A 12875-nucleotide genomic window follows, 5' to 3' on the forward strand; every position below is an offset into this window, starting at 1 on the left:
GGTATTGTGGTCTTGTGCGTTGATTGCTGAGGAATTATTTGAATCCATTTTAGAATAAGGCTGTAACATAACCATGTGGATAAAGTCAAGGGCTCTGAATACTTTCTGAAGGCACTGTCTATATACAGTACCAGTCAAGTTTGGACACACCTACTCATTCAAGGGTTTTTCTTTATTTTTTACTATTTTCTACATTATAGAATAATAGTGAAGACATCAACGCTATGAAACAACACACGTGGAATCATGTAGTGACCAAAAAAGTGTTAAACAAAATCAAAATATATTTTAGATTTCAGATTCTTCAAAGTAGCCACCCTTCGCCTTGATGACAGATTTGCACACTCTTGGCATTCTTTTAAAAAAGCAAAAAAACTTGAGTGAGTAGGTGTGTCCAATATATATGAGTTTGTGTGTCCAAAACATACTCTATAATATCAAAGTGAAAATAAAATGATTTACTGTATACAGTATGTATGTATATATATATGTGACACTATAGACACTATATATAATATAAATATATATACTGTATACAGTAAATCATTTGATTTTCACTTTGATATTATAGAGTATGTTTTTTTTTATTTTTAAGTTCCAGGTAGTGTAGACTTTCTATAAACACTGTATAGGTTTAGACACTGTAAAGGTTTAGACACTGTGACACTGTATAGGTTTAGACACTGTAAAGGTTTAGACACTGTGACACTGTATAGGTTTAGACACTGTAAAGGTTTAGACACTGTGACACTGTATAGGTTTAGACACTGTAAAGGTTTAGACACTGTGACACTGTATAGGTTTAGACACTGTAAAGGTTTAGACACTGTAAAGGTTTAGACACTGTATAGGTTTAGACACTGTAAAGGTTTAGACACTGTAAAGGTTTAGACACTGTATAGGTTTAGACACTGTAAAGGTTTAGACACTGTGACACTGTATAGGTTTAGACACTGTAAAGGTTTAGACACTGTAAAGGTTTAGACACTGTAAAGGTTTAGACACTGTAAAGGTTTAGACACTGTGACACTGTATAGGTTTAGACACTATAAAGGTTTAGACACTGTGACACTGTATAAGTTTAGACACTGTATAGGTTTAGACACTGTATAGGTTTAGACACTGTATAGGTTTAGACACTGTATAGGTTTAGACACTGTATAGGTTTAGACACTGTAAAGGTTTAGACACTGTATAGGTTTAGACACTGTAAAGGTTTAGACACTGTGACACTGTATAGGTTTAGACACTATAAAGGTTTAGACACTGTAAAGGTTTAGACACTGTGACACTGTATAGGTTTAGACACTATAAAGGTTTAGACACTGTAAAGGTTTAGACACTATAAAGGTTTAGACACTGTAAAGGTTTAGACACTGACACTGTATAGGTTTAGACACTGTATAGGTTTAGACACTGTATAGATTTAGACACTGACACTGTATAGGTTTAGACACTGTAAAGGTTTAGACACTGTGACACTGTATGGGTTTAGACACTGTATAGGTATAGACACTGTATAGGTATAGACACTGTATAGGTAAGACACTGTATAGGTTTAGACACTGTATAGGTATAGACACTGTATAGGTATAGACACTGTATAGGTAAAACACTGTATAGGTTTAGACACTGTATAGGTATATAAACTGTATAGGTATAGACTCAGTATAGGTATAGGTATGAAAAGCCAACTGACATTTACTCCTGAGGTGCTGACTTGTTGCACTCTCGACAACTACTGTGATTATTATTATTTGACCATGCTGGTCATCTATGAACATTTGAACATCTTGGCCATGTTCTGTTATAATCTCCACCCGGCACAGCCAGAAGAGGACTGGCCACCCCTCATAGCTTGGTTCCTCTCTAGGTTTCTTCCTAGGTTTTGGCCTTTCTAGGGAGTTTTTCCTAGCCACCGTGCTTCTACACCTGCATTGCTTGCTGTTTGGGGTTTTAGGCTGAGTTTCTGTACAGCACGTTGAGATATCAGCCGATGTAAGAAGGGCTATATAAATAAATTAGATTTTATTTGTTTGCATGGACTGAGCTGTGTCTCAATCCACTGCCTCCACCAATGTTTGGTCTTCCACATCTGTGGTGGAATCAGAATCACCTTTAGTCACCAAGTACACAGTCAGAATGTTACTTGGTGATATGGAGCTGCCTGAGAGACAACATTTAGAGACAGAATACAGACAATGAAGTTTAAACAAATTGTACATACATTATATACAACCAGGTAGAGTGAGCATAGAGTTATAAGAGAATGAGCAGATATACAAATGTACAGTGGGTATTCGGTTGATATACAGTGGGTATATGGTTGACATACAGTGGGTATATGGTTGACATACAGTGGGTATATGGTTGATATACAGTGGGTATATGGTTGACATACAGTGGGTATATGGTTGATATACAGTGGGTATATGGTTGATATAGGTGGGTATACGGTTGATATAGGTGGGTATATGGTTGACATACAGTGGGTATATGGTTGATATACAGTGGGTATATGGTTGATATACAGTGGGTATATGGTTGATATACAGTGGGTATATGGTTGATATATAGTGGGTATATGGTTGATATATAGTGGGTATATGGTTGATATAGGTGGGTATACGGTTGATATAGGTGGGTATATGGTTGATATACAGTGGGTATATGGTTGATATACAGTGGGTATATGGTTGATATACAGTGGGTATATGGTAGTGTAGCTTTTTTGTCTACAGTTCAGAGATGGCTTGATGCGATGTGCAGTATAAAGTATAGTGACTTTAGTCGCTATGGGCCAGATCCCCTCAATAGTAAAGGGGTCTGAATACTTCCAAAGGTACAGTAGTACATGTATGGAATCTAACATAGCTCCAAACAAGATATTTCTCTGCCCTTTTGTTTCTAGTCTGACACTTGTGAACTATAGTGGGTTCATATCCCTAAATGTCATCACTTTTGCCAAATGACAGGGAAGTAGTTTCAGCATGACTCATGCAAATCTAAAGCAAGTTAAACAGGTTCTCTTACCTTGTAATCCTGTGCAGCCTCATCTATTGGGACACAGTCATGATATTTATGTTTCTTTGAGGCCTGGCACACAAAGCAGATGGACTGTTTATCCTCCAGACAGAAGAGTTTGAGATTCTCATTGTGCAAACTGCAGAGCACCACAGGTCCTGCTGAATCTCTCTGAATTCTCGTCTGTAAGAAGGACTCACACAGGTTCTTTAAGACCCGATTACAGGGAGGTTCAGTCTTCGAGGATCTTCTCCTGCAGAATGGGCATTCCTGAGATCCCTTCTGTTTCCAGAAGTTCTGCAGACAGGTTTTACAGATGCTGTGGCTACATGACAGAACGACTGGATCAACGAAGATGTCACAGCACACAGGACAAGATAAATCCTCTTCTGGGAAAAATGAGCTGGAAGCCATTTTATAATTTGTTGTCACTCCCTCTTCCAAATGATGTCTTGTATCTGTAGAATAAATTCTCTCTGATCAACTAACTCCAGTCCCAGTGTGAGGTTATGGCCTAGAGAGTGAGCCTCGGAGTGATCCGCACTTCACCCTCAACAGGTGGAGAACGGAGTGGAGATGACAGGAAATCAGGTGACTGGTTACACAGGAAAATAATTTCCCTATTTGTGCATGTATGGGAGGGTATGGGTGTGGCTTTGACAACAGAGTGAGATGGTGGGAGATAACTTTCCCTCTTCAGGTGGACGAGAGAGAGAGAGAGAGAGAGAGAGAGAGAGAGAGAGAGAGAGAGAGAGAGAGAGACCATGTGTTTCTCCAGTTGTTGAGGTTTGGCATGGTAGGACTGGAGGCAAGGCAGGGAAGAATGCATGCTGCTCTGGCGGTGTTCAGTGTCATTGTGTCTTTCAGCCACCAACTTTCAGCTTGGCTCTCTGGGATCAGGCCAGAGCAGCATGAGAGATGTAGATGTGTTTCCTGAATATGAATGAGCAGAGTCAATGGGATCTCATTAATCAGCTGTGCCAGATACAAATGGTGGACCTGCTACTGTGTCACTGCTATACTCTTTCTCAATTCAACTCTTTCTTTCTCTTTCTCAATTCAATTCAAGGGGCTTTATTGGCATGGGAAACATGTGTTAACATTGCCAAAGCAAGTGAGGTTGATAAATATACAAAAGTGAAATAATAATAATATGCATGCTGGGAGTGTTTGGTGCATGCTGGGAATTGTGTTGTGTAGAGTTAGATATATTGGTTTTTCTTTTACGTTTCCTTTTCTTGGTGGTATCTTTTGTTTTCTTCCTATCCATGATTAAGGTTGTCATTATTCTTCTTCTTTAGTTGTTGTGGTACAATTAAGTCTATTGTTTTTCGTGTCGAAATGATCCTGGTTTTGGCGGCGACCCACATGGGGACGCCGTCCCTGTCACTTCGGCACAGCTTCAGGTGTGTTACTGAAGCTACTGTCACTGTGGAGGAGTTTCTGGTCGCCGTAGGAGAGAAGGTGGGATATGAGAATGTTGCTTATGTGTCACGGATGAATAAAGCGGTGGTGGTTTTTCTTAAAGAAGAGTGTTTGGTTGATAGGATGGTTGAGCATGGTGTACTTCTTAAAGAAGAGTGTCTTGTTGATAGGATGGTTGAGCATGGTGTACTTCTTAAAGAAGAGTGTTTGGTTGATAGGATGGTTGAGCATGGTGTACTTCTTAAAGAAGAGTGTCTTGTTGATAGGATGGTTGAGCATGGTGTACTTCTTAAAGAAGAGTGTCTTGTTGATAGGATGGTTGAGCATGGTGTACTTCTTAAAGAAGAGTGTTTGGTTGATAGGATGGTTGAGCATGGTGTACTTCTTAAAGAAGAGTGTCTTGTTGATAGGATGGTTGAGCATGGTGTACTTCTTAAAGAAGAGTGTCTTGTTGATAGGATGGTTGAGCATGACGTACTTCTTAAAGAAGAGTGTCTGGTTGATCGTATGGTTGAGCATGGTGTACTTCTTAAAGAAGAGTGCCTTGTAGATCGTATGGTTGAGCATGGTGTACTTCTTAAAGAAGAGTGCCTTGTAGAACAGATGGTTGAGCATGGCGTACTTCTTACAGGAATGTTTATTCAAGTTACGCCACTTTTTTCTCCGTCAACAAGGGTAACGATTTCAAATGTACCGCCGTTTATTCCAAATGAGCTATTGGAGCGCGAGTTATTACAGTTTGGGAAGTTCTCCAGTTCAATGAAGGTTGTCCCGTTGGGTTGCAAACACCTGGCGTTTGGTTATGTCGTTTCGGCGACAGGTGTTTATGTTTTTGGACTCACCGGAGCAGACTTTGGAGTTATTGTTTATTGTCAAGTATAACAACAGATTGTGTATGGCTTATGCTAGCACGGGTAGTCAACTGTGTTTTGAGTGTGGGGATGTTGGTCATAAGCGACAGGCTTGCCTGAAAATGGAGAAGGCCGAGGGAGGGGCGCAGGCGGTCCTCGTAACGTCTGGGCCCACTGATGTAGGGAGAGGTGGACCGACAGCGGTAGAGCAGCCACAAGCACCTGTTGCTGAGGATCAAGTTATCCGTGTTGAGGGCACGGAGTTGCAACTTGTATTAGAGGGAAATTTTACGCAGCAGAAAAGTATTGTTGTAGAAGGTAAGGATGTATCTGAAGAGCCATTTCCTCAGACTGGTGAGGAGGTGCCCAGTATGAGTGCTGGGGTACAGGAGGGGGTTCAGGTGGAGCTAAACTCCCAGGTAGTGGAGGAGATGCCTGGTACGAGTGATGGGGCGCAAGTGGGGAGTGTTGAAAGGGATGTGGTAGAGGGGAGTCAGTGGTCTGTGGCCTCAGCTGAGGATCAGGAGAAGGATATGGATATCTCTATTGATAAGATAGCAGCTGGTGACGACTCAAATTACAATCTACAGGAGGTAAATGGGTTCCTGGATCAGACTTTTGTGAAATCTGTCAAATTGGCAGATTATTTTGATGTTGATAAGTTTGTAAGGTCAGCTGTGATGTTAGAGAAGACGGAGGGGTTAGACCAGTTGAGTGAGAAGAAGCGTTTTCACTTGAGAAAATGTCTTACTGCCTGTCACAGCAGCTAAAGGTGGTGGGAAATGTGGTCAGGTTCAGAGAAAATTAAAACAATGATGATGATCATGCCTCATTGGGTGTCTTTTTTCTCTTTGGTTTCACTTTTCCTTTCTCTTTTCTATATGGAGGTACTAAGGGTAGGTTCTCTCAATATTAATGGGGAAGGGATAGGAATAAGAGGGCTTGGGTATTAGAAGTAATAAAACAGAAAAGGCTTAATGTAGTTTTTCTACAGGAGACACAGTGATGAAACTAATGAGGTTGCTTGGGGTATGTGGTGGGAGGGGAAGCATATACTCAGTCATGGTACTAATTTCAGTGCTGGGGTGGCAGTCTTGTTTTCCTCAGGCTTAGGGGTGACTGTGGTATCTACAACAGAGATTGTCAAGGGACGGGTTTTATTGGTCAAGGAGGATGTTATGGGATTTGTATGTTTTTTTTAATGTTTATGCTCCTAATGAGGGTACAGAGCGTATTGCTGTATTTGATAAAATAAAGGAAACCTTAAGACAGTGTGACCAAGAGGGGTGTACGGTTTTAGGGGGGGACTGGAACTGTACAGTAGATTTTACTGTTGACCTCATCTGCGGTCAGCCACTGGCCTGTCTGGTCTATTAACTGAGTTTGAGCTTTCTGATGTTTTGAGAGTAAGGAAAGCAAAAGTTAGGCAGCACACATGGCCAAAAGTTAATGAAGGTGGTGTCAGTGCAGCAAGGTTAGACAGGTTGTATGTATCTGATCACTACTGTAGTAGGGTTGGACGGTTAGACAGGTTGTATGTATCTGATCACTACTGTAGTAGGGTTGGAAGGTTAGACAGGTTGTATGTATCTGATCACTACTGTAGTAGGGTTGGACGGTTAGACAGGTTGTATGTATCTGATCACTACTGTTGTAGGGTTGGAAGGTTAGACAGGTGGTATGTATCTGATCACTACTGTAGTAGGGTTGGACGGTTAGACAGGTGGTATGTATCTGATCACTACTGTAGTAGGGTTGGAAGGTGTGATATTATTCCTGTGGGTTTCTCTGATCATCATAATGTGTCTGTTGATATTCACTTGTCCACGAAGGTCATCACCCTACTGGTATTTTAATGTTAAGTTGTTACATGATGTCATGTTTTGGGAGGGTGTAGTGGAGAAAGTGTGTGCCAGACTGTCAAGGTGGAAATGGGTGTTACCCCAGCTGTCTTATAGGGCGAAGGGTCCTGGTAGCTAATAATCTTGCTTCCTCTACCCTGTGACACAGACTAATGATTTTACAGCCACCAGGGGTCTGATACAAGAGCTTCAGAGGACCTTTGTCAATTTATTTTGGTCTGGACAACACTGAATTAAAGCTGCAGCCTGTACCTGCCACTGCATGAGGGTGGGCAAGGCCTGGTGGACATTTCTCCCAGGATCATGGCTTTCTGGCTTCAAGCAGCCCAGAGACTGTTGTACTGTGACGGTTCTATCTGGGTCGACACAGCCTACACATTGATGAGGAGAGCGGGTTGTTTGCGCTTAGACAAGCACCTTTTCCTCTTAAAGCTGGAAGGGGGTGATTTGCCTGGCCTGACTCCATTTTATGAGTCTGTTATGCAGGCTTGGAGAGTTCTTGTCAAGTCCCGTAAGGCCGGCACGCCACCAGGGATGTGGCTTTTTGGAGAGCCTCTTTTTCACAAACTGCCTATTGATAAGAGGACAGCTGACCTCCAATGGAGGATAATACATGGAGCCATAGCCACTGACATGCATCTGGTACACCTGGATCCTACTGTTGGAGAGGGGTGTCCAATATGCATCTGGTACACCTGGATCCTACTCTTGGAGAGGGGTGTCCAATATGCATCTGGTACACCTGGATCCTACTGTTGGAGAGGGTTGTCCAATATGCATCTGGTACACCTGGATCCTACTGTTGGAGAGGGGTGTCCAATATGCATCTAGTACGCCTGGATCCTACTGTTGGGGAAGGGTGTCCATTCTGTGCTGAGTCTGAAACTCTGGCACATCTGTTTTTACAGTGTCCCAGGTTGGTCGGGATGATTGACCTGATCACTTCTTGGTTCTCAGCTTTGGGAGAGGTTTTCTCTTCCCAACTGTTTATATTTGGGATCAAGTACAGGTTATTCAGGGACAGCCTATTACAAACTGGTTAACAATGTTGAGGATATGGGGTATTCAGAGTATGTTTTGTTTAGTTAGTGTGGAGGAGGATTTGGTGTTGTGTTTTTAATTGATGTGTAACTATGGTTTTGTATGAATTTATATTGTGTTGTGGGTTCGCAGACCCAATAAAGATGATTTAAATCTCTCTCTCTCTATCTCTCTCTCAATGGGAGGATGGGTTTAATCCAGTAAAAGAGTGGGTTAAAGTGTCTTGTCCTTGTACACATCGGCTGCAGTCCCCCGCGGCCTCATGAATATGAGACGTCAGCTTGATTAGATAGGTACTGTATTTGATTCATCAACTGATGGATTTATAACACAAACAAGTGTGTGTGAGTGAGAGAGAGTAATTGAGTGTGTGTATGTCGTGTGTGTATACGTCTCTCTGCATCAGATCCAGTAATCGGGTACTTCGATTACAAAAACAAATTAATCTGCCGTCTTCGTAAATTTCTCCCAAACACGGTATGTCCAGTCCTGTAATCGACAGGAACACGAGGAACGCAGGCCAAATCTCCTCTGGAGCACCAGTCCTGGTTCCTGTTCATCAGGCACAAAATGAAATGAAACGCTTATTTTTGTTTTTCGTTTCCTTATTTTTATTTTCGGCTAGTAAATAGCACCCGACTTTACAATAGCACGATCATTCTGGAGCTGATTAAAAGTCTCATCTAATTACTAATCTAGTCTAATATAATATTCAACTGGAATGCAACCTATCTCCCCTTCCTCTCTTTTGCAGGTGGAAGTGAATTTGGGAGAAAAAGGGATTATGGGACAGGACTTGCTTGCAGTTTTTCTCAATTGCTAAAACACTAAACCCCATTGGCTGAACAAAGTTCTCAGTTGCCTGGACTCATTTAGCTAATTATGCAGTCTGTTGTCGATACATTAAACCATTTCACATGGTAAAACACAATTTGCAGATCTCACTTAGACTTTTCAGCAAAACTCTAAACACATTCTCATTCTCTAAACACATTCTGCACTCTAATGCACATGTCATCCATACTGGTAAACACAAGTGGCAACAATCAAATACAAATAGAGAACATATGTCATTGATTGAACACAACCACTCAAAATGGATTTAACCTGTTTCAAATGATGTGACACAACCAATATAAGTTGGTTCAGAGAGCAAACAGGTTGTTGAAGGTGGGAAGGAGAAAGTCTGAGATGACCCTGAACATTGTGCTTTCCATTTATTAACAGTACTGACTACTCAATAGATTTTGACTGGTTGCAGGTTCATATCAACAAAGAACAATAATTACAGTATCACAGAGACAATGGACAAGTTTGTGAGATGCAGGGTACAGTACTGTAAAAATAGGGGTACAAGGAGGAGGAAGGAGAGAGAGAAAGAGAGAGAGAGAGAGAGGCAGGCAGGCAGGCACTTCAGGAGAGTAGATCAGAGAAGAGAGGGGAGGAGAGGAGGTAAGAGAACAAAGGAAAGAAGAGTAGAAAACAGAGCAGATGAACCATAAGTCTCTGTTGTAAGAGGCAGCCAATTTTCCACAGCTGGTTTTATAATCTCTATCCCTGGAGAGCACAGTCATTCAGCCACTGTCCTCCAGCCAAGCTCTGGCACACTGTCTGCTATAAAACCACTGTCCTCCAGCCAAGCTCTGGCACACTGCCTGCTATAAAACCACTGTCCTCCAGCCAAGCTCTGGCACACTGTCTGCTATAAAACCACTGTCCTCCAGCCAAGCTCTGGCACACTGTCCGCTATAAAACCACTGTCCTCCAGCCAAGCTCTGGCACACTGTCTGCTATAAAACCACTGTCCTCCAGCCAAGCTCTGGCACACTGTCTGCTATAAAACCACTGTCCTCCAGCCAAGCTCTGGCACACTGTCTGCTATAAAACCACTGTCCTCCAGCCAAGCTCTGGCACACTGTCTGCTATAAAACCACTGTCCTCCAGCCAAGCTCTGGCACACTGTCTGCTATAAAACCACTGTCCTCCAGCCAAGCTCTGGCACACTGTCTGCTATAAAACCACTGTCCTCCAGCCAAGCTCTGGCACACTGCCTGCTATAAAACCACTGTCCTCCAGCCAAGCTCTGGCACACTGTCTGCTATAAAACCACTGTCCTCCAGCCAAGCTCTGGCACACTGTCTGCTATAAAACCACTGTCCTCCAGCCAAGCTCTGGCACACTGTCTGCTATAAAACCACTGTCCTCCAGCCAAGCTCTGGCACACTGTCCGCTATAAAACCGCTGTCCTCCAGCCAAGCTCTGGCACACTGTCTGCTATAAAACCACTGTCCTCCAGCCAAGCTCTGGCACACTGCCTGCTATAAAAACCACTGTCCTCCAGCCAAGCTCTGGCACACTGTCTGCTATAAAACCACTGTCCTCCAGCCAAGCTCTGGCACACTGTCCGCTATAAAACCACTGTCCTCCAGCCAAGCTCTGGCACACTGTCTGCTATAAAACCACTGTCCTCCAGCCAAGCTCTGGCACACTGTCCGCTATAAAACCGCTGTCCTCCAGCCAAGCTCTGGCACACTGTCTGCTATAAAACCACTGTCCTCCAGCCAAGCTCTGGCACACTGTCCGCTATAAAACCGCTGTCCTCCAGCCAAGCTCTGGCACACTGTCTGCTATAAAACCACTGTCCTCCAGCCAAGCTCTGGCACACATAAAACCACTGTCCTCCAGCCAAGCTCTGGCACACTGTCTGCTATAAAACCACTGTCCTCCAGCCAAGCTCTGGCACACTGTCTGCTATAAAACCACTGTCCTCCAGCCAAGCTCTGGCACACTGTCCGCTATAAAACCACTGTCCTCCCCAAGCTCTGGCACACTGTCTGCTATAAAACCACTGTCCTCCAGCCAAGCACACTGTCTGCTATAAAACCACTGTCCTCCAGCCAAGCTCTGGCACACTGCCTGCTATAAAACCACTGTCCTCCAGCCAAGCTCTGGCACACTGTCTGCTATAAAACCACTGTCCTCCAGCCAAGCAACATTACACAGCCAGCCAGTGGAACATTACACAGCCAGCCAGTGGAACATTACACAGCCAGTCAGTGGAACATCACATAGCCAGTGGAACATTACACAGCCATCTAGAGGAACATTACACAGCCAGCCAGTGGAACATTACACAGCCAGCCAGTGGAACATTACACAGCCAGCCAGTGGAACATTACACAGCCAGCTAGTGGAACATTACACAGCCAGCCAGTGGAACATTACACAGCCAGTCAGTGGAACATCACATAGCCAGTGGAACATTACACAGCCAACTAGAGGAACATTGCACAGCCAGCCAGTGGAACATTACACAGCCAGCCAGTGGAACATTACACAGCCAGCCAGTGGAACATTGCACAGCCAGCCAGTGGAACATTACACAGCCAGCCAGTGGAACATTACACAGCCAGCCAGTGGAACATTACACAGCCAGCCAGTGGAACATTACACAGCCAGCCAGTGGAACATTGCACAGCCAGCCAGTGGAACATTACACAGCCAGCCAGTGGAACATTACACAGCCAGCCAGTGGAACATTACACAGCCAGCCAGTGGAACATTACACAGCCAGCTAAACACTTCACACGTGTGCCTCCTTCCCATGTCTCCCTCGCACTGCTCCACTATCCAGAGCTCTGTAATTAAATCAAAATAAAATAAAATAAAATGTATTTATATAGCCCTTCGTACATCAGCTGATATCTCAAAGTGCTGACAGAAACCCAGCCTAAAACCCCAAACAGCAAGCAATGCAGGTGTAGAAGCACGGTGGCTAGGAAAAACTCCCTAGAAAGGCCAAAACCTAGGAAGAAACCTAGAGAGGAACCAGGCTATGTGGGGTGGCCAGTCCTCTTCTGGCTGTGCCGGGTGGAGATTATAACAGAACATGGCCAAGATGTTCAAATGTTTATAAATGACCAGCATGGTCGAATAATAATAAGGCAGAACAGTTGAAACTGGAGCAGCAGCACGGTCAGGTGGCCTGGGGACAGCAAGGAGTCATCATGTCAGGTAGTCCTGGGGCATGGTCCTAGGGCTCAGGTCCCCCGAGAGAGAGAAAGAAAGAGAGAAGGAGAGAATTAGAGAACGCACACTTAGATTCACACAGGACACCGAATAGGACAGGAGAAGTACTCCAGATATAACAAACTGACCCTAGCCCCCCGACACATAAACTACTGCAGCATAAATACTGGAGGCTGAGACAGGAGGGGTCAGGAGACACTGTGGCCCCATCCGAGGACACCCCCGGACAGGGCCAAACAGGAAGGATATAACCCCACCCACTTTGCCAAAGCACAGCCCCCACACCAATAGAGGGATATCTCTGTGCTTCTACACCTGCATTGCTTGCTGTTTGGGGTTTTAGGCTGGGTTTCTGTACAGCACTTTGAGATATTAGCTGATGTACGAAGGGCTATATAAATACATTTGATTTGATTTGATTTCATTCAACCACCAACTTACCATCCTGAGACAAGGCTGAGTATAGCCCACAAAGATCTCCGCCATGGCACAACCCAAGGGGGGGCGCCAACCCAGACAGGATGACCACATCAGTGAATCAACCCACTCAGGTGACGCACCCCTTCCAGGGACGGCATGAGAGAGCCCCAGTAAGCCAGTGACTCAGGCCCTGTAATAGGGTTAGAGGCAGAGAATCCCAGTG

The 12875-nt window shown here is 43.9% G+C and overlaps 1 protein-coding gene across 1 annotated transcript in view; it reads right to left on the minus strand.

Moving 5' to 3' along the window:
• Nucleotides 1-3617, minus strand: part of LOC112238020 (nuclear factor 7, brain) — a 9438-nt gene extending 5821 nt beyond the window's left edge. Inside the window, exon 1 of the mRNA XM_024406615.2 lies at nt 3034-3617. Coding sequence (XP_024262383.1) covers nt 3034-3438 — 405 coding nt within the window. The 5' untranslated portion in view covers nt 3439-3617. The remainder of the gene's footprint in view (nt 1-3033) is intronic.
• Between the last annotated feature and the right edge of the window lie 9258 nt (nt 3618-12875).

Source organism: Oncorhynchus tshawytscha, linkage group LG08 (genome assembly GCF_018296145.1).
Source record: "Oncorhynchus tshawytscha isolate Ot180627B linkage group LG08, Otsh_v2.0, whole genome shotgun sequence".
Classification (NCBI taxonomy): domain Eukaryota; kingdom Metazoa; phylum Chordata; class Actinopteri; order Salmoniformes; family Salmonidae; genus Oncorhynchus; species Oncorhynchus tshawytscha.